This window comes from Felis catus, chromosome D2 (genome assembly GCF_018350175.1).
Source record: "Felis catus isolate Fca126 chromosome D2, F.catus_Fca126_mat1.0, whole genome shotgun sequence".
NCBI classification, from domain to species: Eukaryota; Metazoa; Chordata; class Mammalia; order Carnivora; family Felidae; genus Felis; species Felis catus.
Genome location: NC_058378.1, coordinates 27675114 through 27689684, shown reverse-complemented (window position 1 = coordinate 27689684; position 14571 = coordinate 27675114). Strand labels below are relative to the sequence as shown.

The following is a 14571-nucleotide window of genomic DNA, read 5'->3' as shown; positions in this document are numbered from 1 at the left end:
AGGGCATGTTGGTTTACTAGAAAAACAATTTGAAAGTGATAATTTTGTGACTCTCATTTCTTGATAGAACTCTACCAATCCACTGCATAGATTGAAGAGTGACTTCATTTCTCTAAAATGCTTAATAACTGTTTTAGTGATTTGTTGCTTGGCATTACTGAATCACTCATAAACATTTCTATACCTGTCATAGAAAAAAAAAAAGGAGAAGTTTGTTTTACCTTTAATTAGGTACCTTTATGACAGCCTTCCCATAAACTTGGTTTATTTACAAGGTATTAATACATGTCATTAACTTTAGATTTCACTTTCATGTGAATACCCAACTTATAACCATGGTGAAAGCCTTTATAATCATTCTCTTGAAATGTGTAGTTCATGACTATTTTACTTAGCAATTTCAATACCTTTTAAATAGAGCTTAGTAAACTGTATTATTATCTCTGCCTAATTTCATCCTAATTAGGAGAAAAAACATTTAAATATAACAAGATATTTTTAATGTCCCTCTTTCAATATCTGAATAAATCCATGTTTATTCAGTAAGATTTTGGATCCAGTGTATATTTTCAGAGTTAAATTAGAAAATCAAATAACAATATATAAATACACAGAACATTAAAAAGACAGCACTTAAAGAGAAAAATTACTGATGCTGGTGAAATTGGGATATAGTTCAAAGGTTATAAGATGGCTATGAGTAGGATACATTTGAGAATCTCCTAGAGAGCTTTGTAGGAACTTCATGGAGAAACCTCATGGAAAGGCAAATATATGATATTAGCACAGACTCTAGAAATCTGAGTTAAGATGAAGGAAGTATACTGAGTTTCCTGGTAGGATGGTACCTATATATTTTAAACAGCATCTTTGACACTTCACCTTTTATTAGTTCTTATAATTTGCTATCCAAGTACATGTAGTTTTGTAGGATTTTATGTATTTCTAAAAAACAATCATGGTGATTCAGATCATTTTGTGAAAACACTGATTTGTGGATCAGAAACTATATCCTGAATTTACTTCTAACCCATGGGCTTCTTTGTCATATGCATCGCAAATTCCACATTGTAATAGGTTCCTTGAAACAATTACAAATGAGACTGAGAAAGAATTTATCTCACAGAGAAGGATGTACTCTGTAAATTTTTGTGCATTTGAGAGCAACATATGAAAGAAATATAAATTTCAACAAAAGGACATTGTGATTAAGTTTCAATAAATTCATTGACTATGGAAGTAAACTTTGCTATGGCATATATGCAATAATAATCTTGTACTTTTTAATCGTTAGCCTTTCTTTTTCAACGTTTATTTATTTTTGGGACAGAGAGAGACAGAGCATGAACGGGGGAGGGGCAGAGAGAGAGGGAGACACAGAATCGGAAACAGGCTCCAGGCCCTGAGCCATCAGCCCAGAGCCCGACGCGGGGCTCGAACTCCCGGACCGCGAGATCGTGACCTGGCTGAAGTCGGACGCTTAACCGACTGCGCCACCCAGGCGCCCCTCGTTAGCCTTTCTTAATGTGGAGAAATATTGTAATTTAGAAGGTAATTGAAACAATTGAACTTTATACTTAATGTATACTTAATGTAGAAAGAAAGAAAGAAAGAAAGAAAGAAAGAAAGAAAGAAAGAAAGAAAGAAAGAAAGAAAGAAAGAAAGAAAGAAAGAAAGAAAGAAAGGGAGAGAGAGATAAAGGGAGAAAGGGACAAAGGAGAGAGGTAGGGAGGAAGGGAGGGAAGAGAAGGAAGGAAGGAAGGAAATTTGCCAGCTTATACACAATTCATTTGTTCCTAATTTTATCTTTATATTTGTTATTTACATTATGTCCTTCATTCTTTGGAGCGTATGTTCTACTACATGCATTATACACTCAAGGAAATAATTTAAAAATAGTGCCAGGATTTTCCTATCTCTGTGTCACAAAGTATAGATTTCATAATTGGACACCAAGTTGTTCTGTATTTTGAACTATAAAGGAGTAGCACCCAAATGAATACTGACTGTTTTTTACAAGAGTGTTCAGCAAGAGGCATCCAGTGTGCAGGAATTGAATGGTTTTATTGCATAATATGGGAGAATTGCTCACTACTGTCTGCTCCTGCTGACAATCCTGATGTTCAATCTGGTAATATTCTCAAAGCTATTTTGCCTTTTTTTTTTTAAGCCCAATGCTTTGATATTAGATGTTAATAGTTCTTGGTCTATGGGAGAGGAAGAAGGGGACAATTAACATGAAAAAACTCAGTCTGAGAGGAGTCATGCAAGAAAGTCTGCATTGAATAAGAATGTCTAAGGTTTGGTTTATTTTTTCCATTTGTTTTTTGTCAAATAGGGTAGCATAAAATGCAATAACCTAAACTTTTGCCCCTACATCAGAATAACTAAATAGCTGTGGAATTGCACTTCATTTGTTAATTGATTCTCCTGTGGATATCTTTTCTGGTGATGTCTCTAGAATATTTTAGGTTTCGTCTAGCTATGATGGCTCTATACAGATCCAGAATATTAACATGACTAGAGCTCTGCCCAAGTGAGATTTGCAGAATTAAAACTATCTCTCTAAATATACATAGATGGTATCCCATGCTCAATTAAGTTAATGTGAAAACTTATAACACATTCAACTATATAATATTATAAACAACCTTTGCATTATTTCTGTAAAATTTAGACAATATTTTAAACCTATAATATCCCCTTCCCATTGTACATTTAAGATAGCTGAATAATATAATTATAGAATCACTATATCTTAAAGCCAGATGAGACTTTAGCATTTATAGGACCTTAGCAGGTGGGACAAATTTGATTTTGAGTTATGGCTCAATTACTGTAACTATGAATTTTGGAAAGATACTTATCTGTTAAAAGTCTCTATTTCTTCGTGTTTAATGCTGAAATGTAACATACATGTTTTTTAGGATTATTATAAGAATTTAATGAAATAATACATGTATATTTAGCACAATGTTTGCAGATCAACAGACATTCTCAAATTATTTTTCTTTTTAAACTCAAACAAATTAATAGAGTTATTACTCTGTGAAAGCTAGGAGAAATAAAGAAAGAACCAAACCCTTTCTTAGTTATATTCTGGGAAAAAATGAAGCATGTTCAAAATCATTACCTCATTAATTGTAGACATCTGTAGATAATGTTGTTGAGTATGTGGGATTAAACATTATTAGCTGTCACAATTTAGAAGCTAAACAGTGCTTATTAAAGGTGTAAAGTGGGGTTTCACAATAAATAACAAATATTTGAAGAATTTCCTTTGTTGGTACAGTTGATGAACCAATATTCATTCATTAACTATGTTCTATAGTTTACATTAGGGTTCATTATTTGTTGTAAATTCTATGGATTTTGGCAAATGTATAATGACATTTATGCATCATGAAAGTGTCATACAGAATAGTTTTACTACACTGAAAATCTCCTTTGCTCCATCTATTCCTCCCTCCTTAGCCCAGAGTCTCTGCAAACCATGAGCTTTTTATTTTTATAGTGTCCAAAGTTTTGCCTTTTCCGGTAGTCATATAGTTGGAATTATACAGTGTGTAGCTTTTTCACATTTGTTTCTTTCATTAGAAATATGCATTTAAATTTCCTCCTTTCCCATGAGCACGTGTGTGTGTGTGTGTCTTTGATGCAGGCAGGCTGGGTCTGAGGACCCAGGGGAAGGTTCCACAAGGCCAGCCAAGAGAGTCCTTGGCTTCAGGCAGGATAGAAATTAAACACGAGCCAGAGAAAATGGAAACAGAATTTACTGGATAGCATAAGTGACAGAGCAGTGTCAGGAAGACTCAGAAAGGAAAGGAGAAGCATTCTTGTTGTTCCTTGGTGCTGGGGGTTTATATTGGCTAGAGTACATGTTCCTCCAGGAATCCAGGGTAGGGTCCAGTCAAAGGCAAGTGTCAAGTGAACAATATGTATTATTCCATAAATTCCTGAAGGTGGGGGTTTTGATGCCAGCATCAGCTGAGGTTTGTTTGAAGCTAATGTCCTGGAACATGTTTGGGATCTGGCTCTTATTAGGTGTTAACAGGTGTTCGGGGCCTGGGACAAAACTCATAATATTAAAGTTTCTTGCTTCCTCCTTGAAGTGGGAACATAGCTTTTTTGGCTTATTCAGAAACAAACTATGGAACATGAGTAAATGGCGCCTAGCAGAAAAACAGCAGAGATGGAACCTTTCTCAGTGGAGTCCCTTCAGCTTTCCTACTTTAGCTTGATAGCTCATTTCATTTTTTGCTAAATAATATTCCATTGTCTGCCTGCATCAATTTGTTTTTCCACTCATCTATTGAAGGACATTTTGTTTGCTTCCAATTTTTTTTTGGCCGCTTCCAAGTTTATGTAATGATAAGTAAAATTGCTATAAACACTCATGAGAAAGTTTTGTGGGAATATAAGTTTTAACTCTTTGGGATAAATATTAAGGAGGGCAATTGCTAGATAGTATGGTACTAGTATGTTTAGTGTTGTAAGAAGCGACCAAACTGTCTTCCAAAGTTAATATATCAGTCTTCATTCCCAGAAGCAATGAATGAGAATTTCTGTTGCCCCACAATCATCATGTGGTACTCTCAGTCTTCTGGAATTTGGCCATACTAATAGGTGTATTGTGGTATCTCACTGGCTTTAATTTGTAGTTCCCCAATGATGTGTATTGTTGGGTATCTTTTCATATGCTTATCGTCTTTTTGTGATGTTCACTGAGATTTTTTGCTCATTTTAATTGAGGTTTTTTATTGTTGAGTTTTAAGAATTCTTTATAAACTTTGGATACTAGAGCTTAATTAGGATATATGTTTTGCAAATATTTCCCCCCATCTGTGACTTGTCTTTCATACTCTTAACAGTGTCTTTTGCAGACTGAAGTTTTTATTTTTTATGAATTGTAACTTAATCAGTTTTCCTTTCATCATTTATACTTTCAGCATTGCATTTAAAAAGTCATTGCCAAATCCAAGATTACCTAGATTTTCTCCTATGAGCTTTATAGTTTTGCATTAAAATACAGATTTATTATTCAACATGTAACTTTTGCTTTACATATTTTTCCCCCTGAATAGGAAAAAAAAATACGTGACAAATCGGTACATTCCAAGACAAACCACACAAAGAATAATTTCCAAAGTTGAATGCAAGATTTTTACAAATAAAAAGTGAGCTTATGTCAAAAATTAATTATTGAGAGCCATCATGATGATAAGTCTCGTTTAAGGAGAATTGAATGAAGAAAAAACGATTAAATGAAATTGATAATTTAGAAACAAAACTTGCGATTGCACTACAGAGCAATAAGAATGTAATCCTTAGGATTATTTTTGCTACAAAAATTATTTCTCTCTGTTCCAGATAAAAGTTAAGTTGTATTCTTATGTGACAAGAATCATTCGTATGGCTATCATTTCATTTTAGGTGTGCAGATATCAGGGGAGGAAATAGTTGATGGTATATTATTCCCCACTCAATGGATTATAACATAAACCCTCTACTTCTTCCGGCTTTGTCATTGATATATTCAAAGTCCGGCTTTGGGATTTAAAAGAAAACAGACTTTTACCTCCCAAACAGTCTGGTTCTTGCAAATAAAATGTGCTTGTACTTCCAGTATTTTCTTTGGGCTATGGATTTAAACTTCTGCTTTGGAAGTCAAAAGCCAATAAATTAACTTTTTGGTCTCACTGGGTTTTTTTGTTTGTTTGTTTGTTTGTTTGTTTGTTTTCTACTTTCTCTAAGGCAAAGTCTAGCTTTAATTTTGGAAAACTGAAGAATTGTGAAAAAATCATAGAAAAAGTTTAAATGCATTTGAAAATCTTGTAGTGTGATGCTCTCTGCAGTGACTGAAGATGGAGTTACCCAGAGAAGTTTGCAACAGATGAATTATCTTTTGTCTAAAATCCGTTTCTTTACCACTTTGTTTGTTACTGTTTTCCAACCTAACAGAAATCACCCTTTGCATCTCTGGAAGGCTATAAAATGATTAATAGGAATTGCTAGTACTTCAGCAATTCTCTGCTCTGCAAATAATGCACTTCTGGATTTGCAGTAACACCAGGACATTCCATTCCTCACCCCAAATCAAATGTTAAATGGGCACTCTGAAACGAAGACAAATCTTCAGTCAATTCTACAAAAATATCATATTCCGAATGTACTGTTCTATAATAACGCATTTTCTTTCTCTTAAACCTCATTTTAAAAATGATGTGAATGTTGAGTCCAAGTGCCTCTACAGTTGGAAAAAAACCAAATGGAGGTAGAGTTCCTAATGATCTTTGCCATGTCTAACAAGTAAACCTATTTCATTAGCAAAGACTTCAGAGTATGCATCAGTAGGAAGTTTTATACAAGGTATTTGGTGTTTAATTTCTTTCCTAGAGTTTTAAGGTTATATAGCTAGACATAAAAACTCCAGCTATCCTGAAGGTCTTTCCAGCTACTTAAATTCACTTGAAATATGAATAGCAAAGAAATAATTGTTTTTAAGAAATTAGTTTAATGTTTAATTACTGTACATATGTGGGAGGTGCCCAGCATTTTTATTTTCTTTTTCTGGCACTCTATGTTTAGAATTTCATGCAAATCACTTCGAGCATCTTGTGAAACATTCAGGGTAATGGGAAAGTGTCACAATAATGGAAATGTTGCAAACCTTTCCTAATGCTTTTGTGCTATATTTAATCTCATAAATTCAAAAGATCATTTAATCATCATCTCCAACATTCTCAATATAACTGCTTCAGGTTAAGTCTGGTTATATGTTTCTCGTCACTTATTTCACTTATTTTGAACATATTGTATACATTCATGTAGGACTTTTCTTTCCATATCTGACCTCCCCTCTCTAATTCTTCAATGTGATTCGTACTATGGCTTCTGATTGTATTGCTCAAAGCAATAACCACACAAATTTTAATAAGGCCAGCAAAAAAGAACCAGAAAAGCCTTTGCTATGTTTTTATTCTCTGCTTTGAATAATAAAATAAATTGGTGACTGTATATCATTGTTCTATAGCAGAGGTGAACATTCGATTCACTCTTAGTGAATATTCTTTGTATGTTTTTTTCCTCTGCAAAATTTACTAGGAAAAAAATAATTTGTGGCGGCTATGATTTTGCCTTTAATTAAACAGAAATTACAGTTTATTAGATAATTAATCTTCCAAAAATAACCACTGTTTTTCCCTAAATATTTTTTTCACTATTTTAGGGCTGAACAAAAACAGTTCTACAATCTAAAATTAACCAACTTTAGTGAATACAGATAAAACATTCATTATATATACATGTGTGTTTGTAAACTAGTAGTATTAATTTATTTACAATTTTTAAGTTGATTTATTTATTTTGAGAGAGAGAGAGAGAGTGCGTAGGAGGGGCAGAGAGAGAGGGAGAGAATCCCAAGTGTTGGGGAGCCCAATGTAGGGCCTCGCAAACTATGAGGTCATGACCTGAGCTGAAATCAAAAGTCAATTGCTTAACCAACTGAGCCACCCAGGCACCCCAGTAGTATTAGTTTAAAAACAACTTACCAACATATTTGAAAAATAATAGCTTCTTAATGTGTCATTAAAGTTCACATTTATGGACTTAAAAAAAAAAGTTGATGATTATATACCTTCCACATTGAAACTTGTACTTTCAGTTCCAGGGGAAATATACAATATCTATTGAGATAGGACCATGCTTGGATTTATTATAGGCCTTAATGGCACATTCATGACTGAACGCTACAAATTAGGTGAAAACTCTAGTGAGTTTATAATGAAGGTTTTCAGTGTTTAGTTTTTTTCATGCGAACGAACAGACTGTCCTTTATATGAGTTAATTTGTCTAAATTTAAGTGCACAAGTATTTGTCTACCTAGGTTCCTAAACCATGATTTAGGATTTAGACAAAACAATTTACTGGTCCTAGGTGTGTTATAAGAGGACTTTATTCATTCACCCAACAAACATTCCTATTGGTCTAACAGGTGCCATGTATTATACTAGGGACTAGATATGATACCTCAAGCAATAAAATTGAGAGATAGATTGATTAGTACATCATTAAAACATGGGAAGAACCTGTAATGAAAACATATAAGCCATTTGATGGGAATCCCAAATAACATAGAACCAAATTTGTCTTACTATAAGTCAGCATGGATTTCCTAAGGAATGAACATTTGACTAGTGCTTTGAAACAATGGTAGAAGTTGATCAGGCAGACTAAAGGAGACTGGCAGATGAAATACTATGATTTATAGTAAGAAATATATATGTGGGGCATCTGGGTGGCTCAGTCATGATTTCACAATTTTTGGTTTCTAGCCTATATTGGGCTCTGTGCTGACATCTCAGAGCCTGGAGCCTGCTTCAGATTCTGTTGTCTCTCTCTTTGCTCCTCCCCTGCTCACACTGTCTCTCTCTCTCTCTCAAAAATAAACAGGTACATATACATACATATACATGTATACATATATACATATGTATATACATGTATATGTATACATATATACATATGTGTATACATGTATATGTATACATGTATATGTATATTATATACATGTATATGTATATACATGTATGTATGCCTGCTTCAGATTCTGTTGTCTCTCTCTTTGCTCCTCCCCTGCTCACACTCTTTCTCTCTCAAAAATAAACAGGTATATATACATACATATATATGTATATGTATATACATATACATGTATACGTATACATGTATATATATGTATATGTATATACATGTATATGTATATATATACATATATATCTATATGTATGTATATATATACACATATAAACATATATGTATATATATAGTTTTTGTCCCATTTCTGGCATGGAACCTTAAAACTTTTGGAATTTCCCAAATGATGAGAGCAATAAAAGTGTTTTTGTTATGTTAATGAGGTGACATTTGTATCCCACCCCCCATCCCACTGTGGGGTGATTGCCAGGGTAATTAATCAACCTTGTGATTAGAAGGTTGCAATTATGGAATTTCAGTCCCATCCTGTGGCCTCTGGGGTGGAAGAGGGACTGGAGGTTGAATCAAGTGCCAAAGGCCAGTGATTCAGTGATTTAATTAATCATGCCTGTGTAATGAAGCCCCTATAAAACCCCAAAAGGACAGGTTTTGGAGAGAGGCCAAGTTGGGAATACTTGGGGATGTGTGGAAAATGGCACACCTGGAGAAGGCGCGGAAATTCCTTGCCCTTCCCACATATTTTGCTTTATGGAATTTTCATCTGGTTGTTTTGAGTTATAAAAGCTGAATCTAGAAAGTAAAATGGTTCTCTGAGTTCTGTGAGATGCTCTAGAAACTTAAACAAACCCAAGGAGGAGGTCGTGGGACCTGATTTGTGGCCAGCCAGTGGGGTCAGAAGTACACATAACAACCTGGGCCTACAATGGGCTCTGAGGTCGGGCAGGGGGCCAGTTTCATAGGACTGAACCCTTAACCTGTGGAATGTGATGCTATCACTGGGTGGTGAGTGTTGGAATTGAATCGTAGAACACTAATTTGTTGTCCAGAGAATTGCTTGTTGGTGTGGGGAAGTGAACATCAGTTGAATGGAACTCCATGGTTTTCTTTTTCTATATATTTGGGATACCTGATATTTTTAAGTGTTTTATAACCTGTATAGTGTTGCTTTTAATCAGAATTAAGCATTCCATCATTCCACTATTTTAATCTAGAAATTTTCCTCAATTCATACTGATCAGTCACTCAAATCTAAAATTGAGTCAGTTGGAACTGAAATCTAAAATAATATGTAATTTCTGGGGCATCTAGGTGGCTCAGGTGGTTAAGCATCTGATCTTGATTTCAGCCTAGGTCATGACTTCATGGTTCGTGGAATTGAGCCCCGCATCCAGCTCTGTACTGACAATGTGGAGCCTGCTTGGGATTCTCTCACTCTTTCCTCTCCCCTGGTGTGTGCTCTCTCTCTCTGTCTCTCAAAATAAATAAAATACACATTTATTTAAAATATAATAATAAAATACACATTTATTTAAAAAATAAAATAATGTCGTTTCTAAAAGTACAGATAAAAATATAAAATTTTACATTTCACAAATTTTGCTATTAAAGAGATAAAAGCAAAATCATGCCTTTTTTTCTTTCATAATTGTCAATGTCCTTTATTCCCATTGGGTACCACCTCTGAGGTCAGAAGTTAATATGGACTGTAATATGCAACGCTAATTTGATCTGTTTACTTGCAGAGAGCCATATCCTAGAAGATGTCAACAAATGTATCATAGCCTTGAGAGACCAGGATGCTGATAACTTAGACCGTGCTGCAGGTGCCATCAGAGGACGGGCAGCAAGACTTGCTCATATTGTCACAGGTGAAATGGACAGTTATGAGCCAGGAGCTTACACTGAAGGTGTGATGAGAAATGTTAACTTCCTTACAAGTACTGGTAAGTCTCAGTCCCCAGTAACAGTAACTATTCCTGATATTTGAATCTCTGTGGCTACCAAATATTCATACACGTGGAAAGAAGATCTCTGCTTGTGTTGTTTGTTAAGCAATAGGTTGCTCCACCATCTGATAGGTGCTTGCCTCTTGTGGTTAGATGATTTGAAATTTATTTCTAGCAGTAAATATATTTATTGGGAAAGGTAAGTGTTTTATAAATATGTGTTACATAAATTAGCTACAGGCCTTAGCCACTTATGAATGTTTATTAATGCCAGAACTGTTAGGATATATAATTGGGCCAGATGTTAATAAGTACGTAATAGTTTCCAAATCCTCTTTCAGCTGTATCATTGGTCCCCAGGTTTTTGCTTATGTTGCTTAAATAGGAAACTGGTCCTATGGTTCCAGAGAAATGCTCTGTACTGTCTTTCACAGTCTGTTTGCAAACATTTTGCTCTTCAAAATCGTCAGAATCTTCTGTGATTACTTGACAAATATGGAATGAGGGGCACCTGGATGGCTCAGTTGGTTAAGCGTCCGACTTTGGCTCAGGTCATAATCTTGCTGTTTGAGAGTTTGAGCCCCATATCAGCTCTCTGCTGTCAGGGCAAGGCCTGCACTGGATCCTCTGTCCCCCTCTCTCTCTGCCTCTTCCCCACCAGCAACCGCACTTTCTTTCTTTCTCTCTCTCTCAAAATTAAATAAAAATAAATAAATAAATAAATAAATAAATAAATAAATAAATAATAAAAAGAAATATGGAATGAGGATTGTGTTTTCGTTGAAGCACCCAGTTTAGTATTTTTTTAAAATTTCTTAAATGTTTATTATTATTGAGAGACAGAGAGAGAGAGAGCATGAGCATGGGAGGGGCAGAGAGGAGAAGACACAGAATCTGAAACAGGCACCAGGCTCTGAGCTGTCAGCACAGAGCCCGAAGCAGGGCTCGAACTCACAAACTGTGAGATCATGACCTGAAGTCGGATGCTTCACTGACTGAGCCACCCAGGCGCCCCTAATAATTAAAAAAAATTTTTTTAACATTTTATTTATTTTTGAAACAGAGAGAGACAGAGCATGAACAGGGGAGGGTCATAGAGAGAGGGAGACACAGAATCTGAAACAGGCTCCAGGCTCTGAGCTGTCAGCACAGAGCCCGACGCGGGGCTCGAACTTACAGACCACGAGATCATGACCTGAGCCAAGATCGGATACTTAACCCACTGAGCCACCCAGGCGCCCCTATTTTTAAACAGGGAAGTAAATGCTTATTTTGAATCACTCAGTAAAATGGCATTCTTATATTAAACACTATTAACATTTCTCCAACAAACTTACAGAAGCATTTGATTTCATACAGATTTAGAAAAAAATGGATATAATTTGAATAAGGGCAATCAATTATTTTTATAAATCATCAGGGCAGAACTTTCTCCTGTGAAAACCCTTTGCATTCTGTGAAATCCTCAGTTTGAATTTTTCTTACTAATTAACTCAACACTAGGGTGATGGTGCACCCATGATTACTAAAATATTTGAAATTCCATATTTAAGGCATTGATTCTACCTAGAGAATTAGTTTATGTTATGGAGAGGGCATATCAAATTCGGATGATACGTACAATGTTTTGTTAAAATGGTAGAAGGAATAAGGATGGGTGATTTTGCAGGGACAGGAGAGGGAGCTGCTTCTTAAATTTAAATGACTAAGGGAAACCCACCAATGGTGGAATCAACCTTCAGTGGGGAGTAGTTCTGAAGAGGCATACCACACAGTTGGTACAGAATTGATGATTAATGTCACTGTTTTCCTAACAGCTTGATCTAGAAAATCATTGGTGAATCTTGGCACAAGGTTTTCTCATAATCTCTTTAAAAACATTTCTAAAATAGTGGAACATTGAAGATAGGCTAAGGAAAGATGGAGAGGGTCCGTTGGTACTGTTGATGATAGTATATTTCTATATTATACCTATAACTGTTAATATTATATTTCTGTAACAACTCAAAAGCCACTGGTGTTCCAAATACGGCCCTGGTAGTTGTCATATGATATGTACCACACACCACATAATGACGTATGGTGATATATTTAGTTAAGGAAATAAATATATTGATTAATTGTGTTAATGGTAGTTCTGCATCTTTTCCATGAACTAAATATGACTGGTCTTCTTGTTGGTCAAAATCAAGTACAGAGATATCTGATATTTTTTTTCTACTTTCCGAGAATAGAATTATAAGTAAAAGAAGAATGCACTAGGGGTTCTCTTTTTAGCCAAATGAAAATTTCCTTCAGGGAGTTGAATAGGTCAGGTCTACCAGGATCTTACATATATCTTGCCTCTGTCTCAATTTTCTATTCATATTAGTAATGTCCTTTGGACACACTGTTATGGTCAGAATGTCTGTATGAGGTACCAAGCTTACAGTTTCATTTTCCATAGGATAGAGTTTATGTGAGCTGTAAGCAAAGAAATAGAAATGAAATTCTAAACTGTCCAGGATGTGAAGTGTATTGTAGGAACCTTGTTCACAATCAATTCTTATAATCTGAAATAAGAAAATAAAAATAAAGCAAAGTTATTTATGCCTTTAATTACAAGTTTGTCAATACCTCTATGATTTATAATGGCCCATGAGATAACTAACCAATATTGGGTACAAAATTCATTCATTCAGAAGATGGAGAAGTCTTTTTCCTCTAATTAGTTGTATATAACTTTAATTAAAATTCTCCAGGTAAGTCATATCCTGTGCCCCAAATATAATAAGTATAGAATAATTCTGGGCTGTTCTATAAGTCTCATTATTAATGTAACTATAATTTATGACTTTCCAATTTTGTCATTTTAGTTTTTCAAATAATTTTTTGACTTATCTTCGGAGAAATATTCTCCTTTTTGTTATATGTCTAATTCCAGACTTTTCTCCAGTTTTTCTTGAAATTTATCAAAAGCATGCCCTACTAAAGGGAATTCTGAACAATAAATTAGATGAAAATGCTAATTAGATCAACTTGATCTTAACCAAAGCTGAAATATGTGAGCATTTTCCCTCCCGTAGAGATACTATGAAAAATACTTTCAACTATTCTATCCTCCATAATTAAATAACAGAAGATGTTCATCTTTGTTCACATCTGCTCATCACTTGGACTTATTATTTATAAATAATCATCAAATTAAGTAATTGGAAATGTCATGTTTTGTGTCATGAAGGCTTAATAGTTAACATTTTAGCAAGTGAATGGTCTGTACATAGGTGGCCTTTCTTTTTCCTTTTCCCTTATACAGTTCTCAGGTCTTGACCCTGCTTCCTGAAAATCACTTAATAAGGAGCTTTTGTGAATTGTTTTTATGACCGAGACTTCCTTAACACTGCAAAATTTGCCTTAAAGTACTGTAATCAATGATAAAACCTAAGCCCTGCTTATCTAAATCACAGAGTGTTTTTGGAACATTGCACCTTTGATTTTAATCAGACTTTGTGGCTCATTAGCACATTTTCAAGATTTGATGATCTTCTAAGTATTTCCTCAGCATTAGGAAGCAGGGCTGCCCTGTTACATTGCAGGAATTTGCACTGTTCATAAGCCCTAGCAGTCGGCTTTGTGTGAAATGTAGGCAACATCTGGAACACTGCATTTCATTCCGACAGAGGCATAATTTTGTCATCTCCATGTGGTATTTTTTATTCTGCCCAATTTTTCCGTTATGAAGCTTATTCATTTGTCAGGATTTCCTGATAGGAGAGAGGAAATATATTGACTTTTTCTGGTTAAATAACAAACCTTATCAATTTTAACGTGAAGGCTTAGAAGTTACATTCCTACACCAACTTTAGTTCTTTCACGCTAGGTTTGGGGAAAAACCTAAACCAAGGGGGGACTGAAAACAGTATTTTTCAGATGTGATTTATGGACTCTTATCAAATTCAGAAATTAGCATTCCCCAAAGCATCTGTTGCAAACCACCAAACTCCACCTGGTTTCAATGTCAGCCAGCCTCATGGACCAAAACAGAGCAGGCACATAAATAAACCTGACCAAGATATCCGGGTGGCATCCACTGCTGGCAACTTGCAGTGAAGACAAGCAAAGGGTTATTCATCAAGTACTCCATCAAACC

General features: G+C 34.9%; 1 protein-coding gene across 6 annotated transcripts in view; it reads left to right on the top strand.

Moving 5' to 3' along the window:
* CTNNA3 (catenin alpha 3) overlaps positions 1–14571 on the top strand; it is a 1783011-nt gene that overhangs the window by 1313344 nt on the left and 455096 nt on the right. For all 6 annotated transcript variants that reach the window (XM_045040980.1, XM_023240490.2, XM_045040981.1 and 3 more), the window contains one exon: positions 10239–10439. In XM_045040980.1, coding sequence (XP_044896915.1) covers positions 10239–10439 — 201 coding nt within the window. The remainder of the gene's footprint in view (positions 1–10238; positions 10440–14571) is intronic.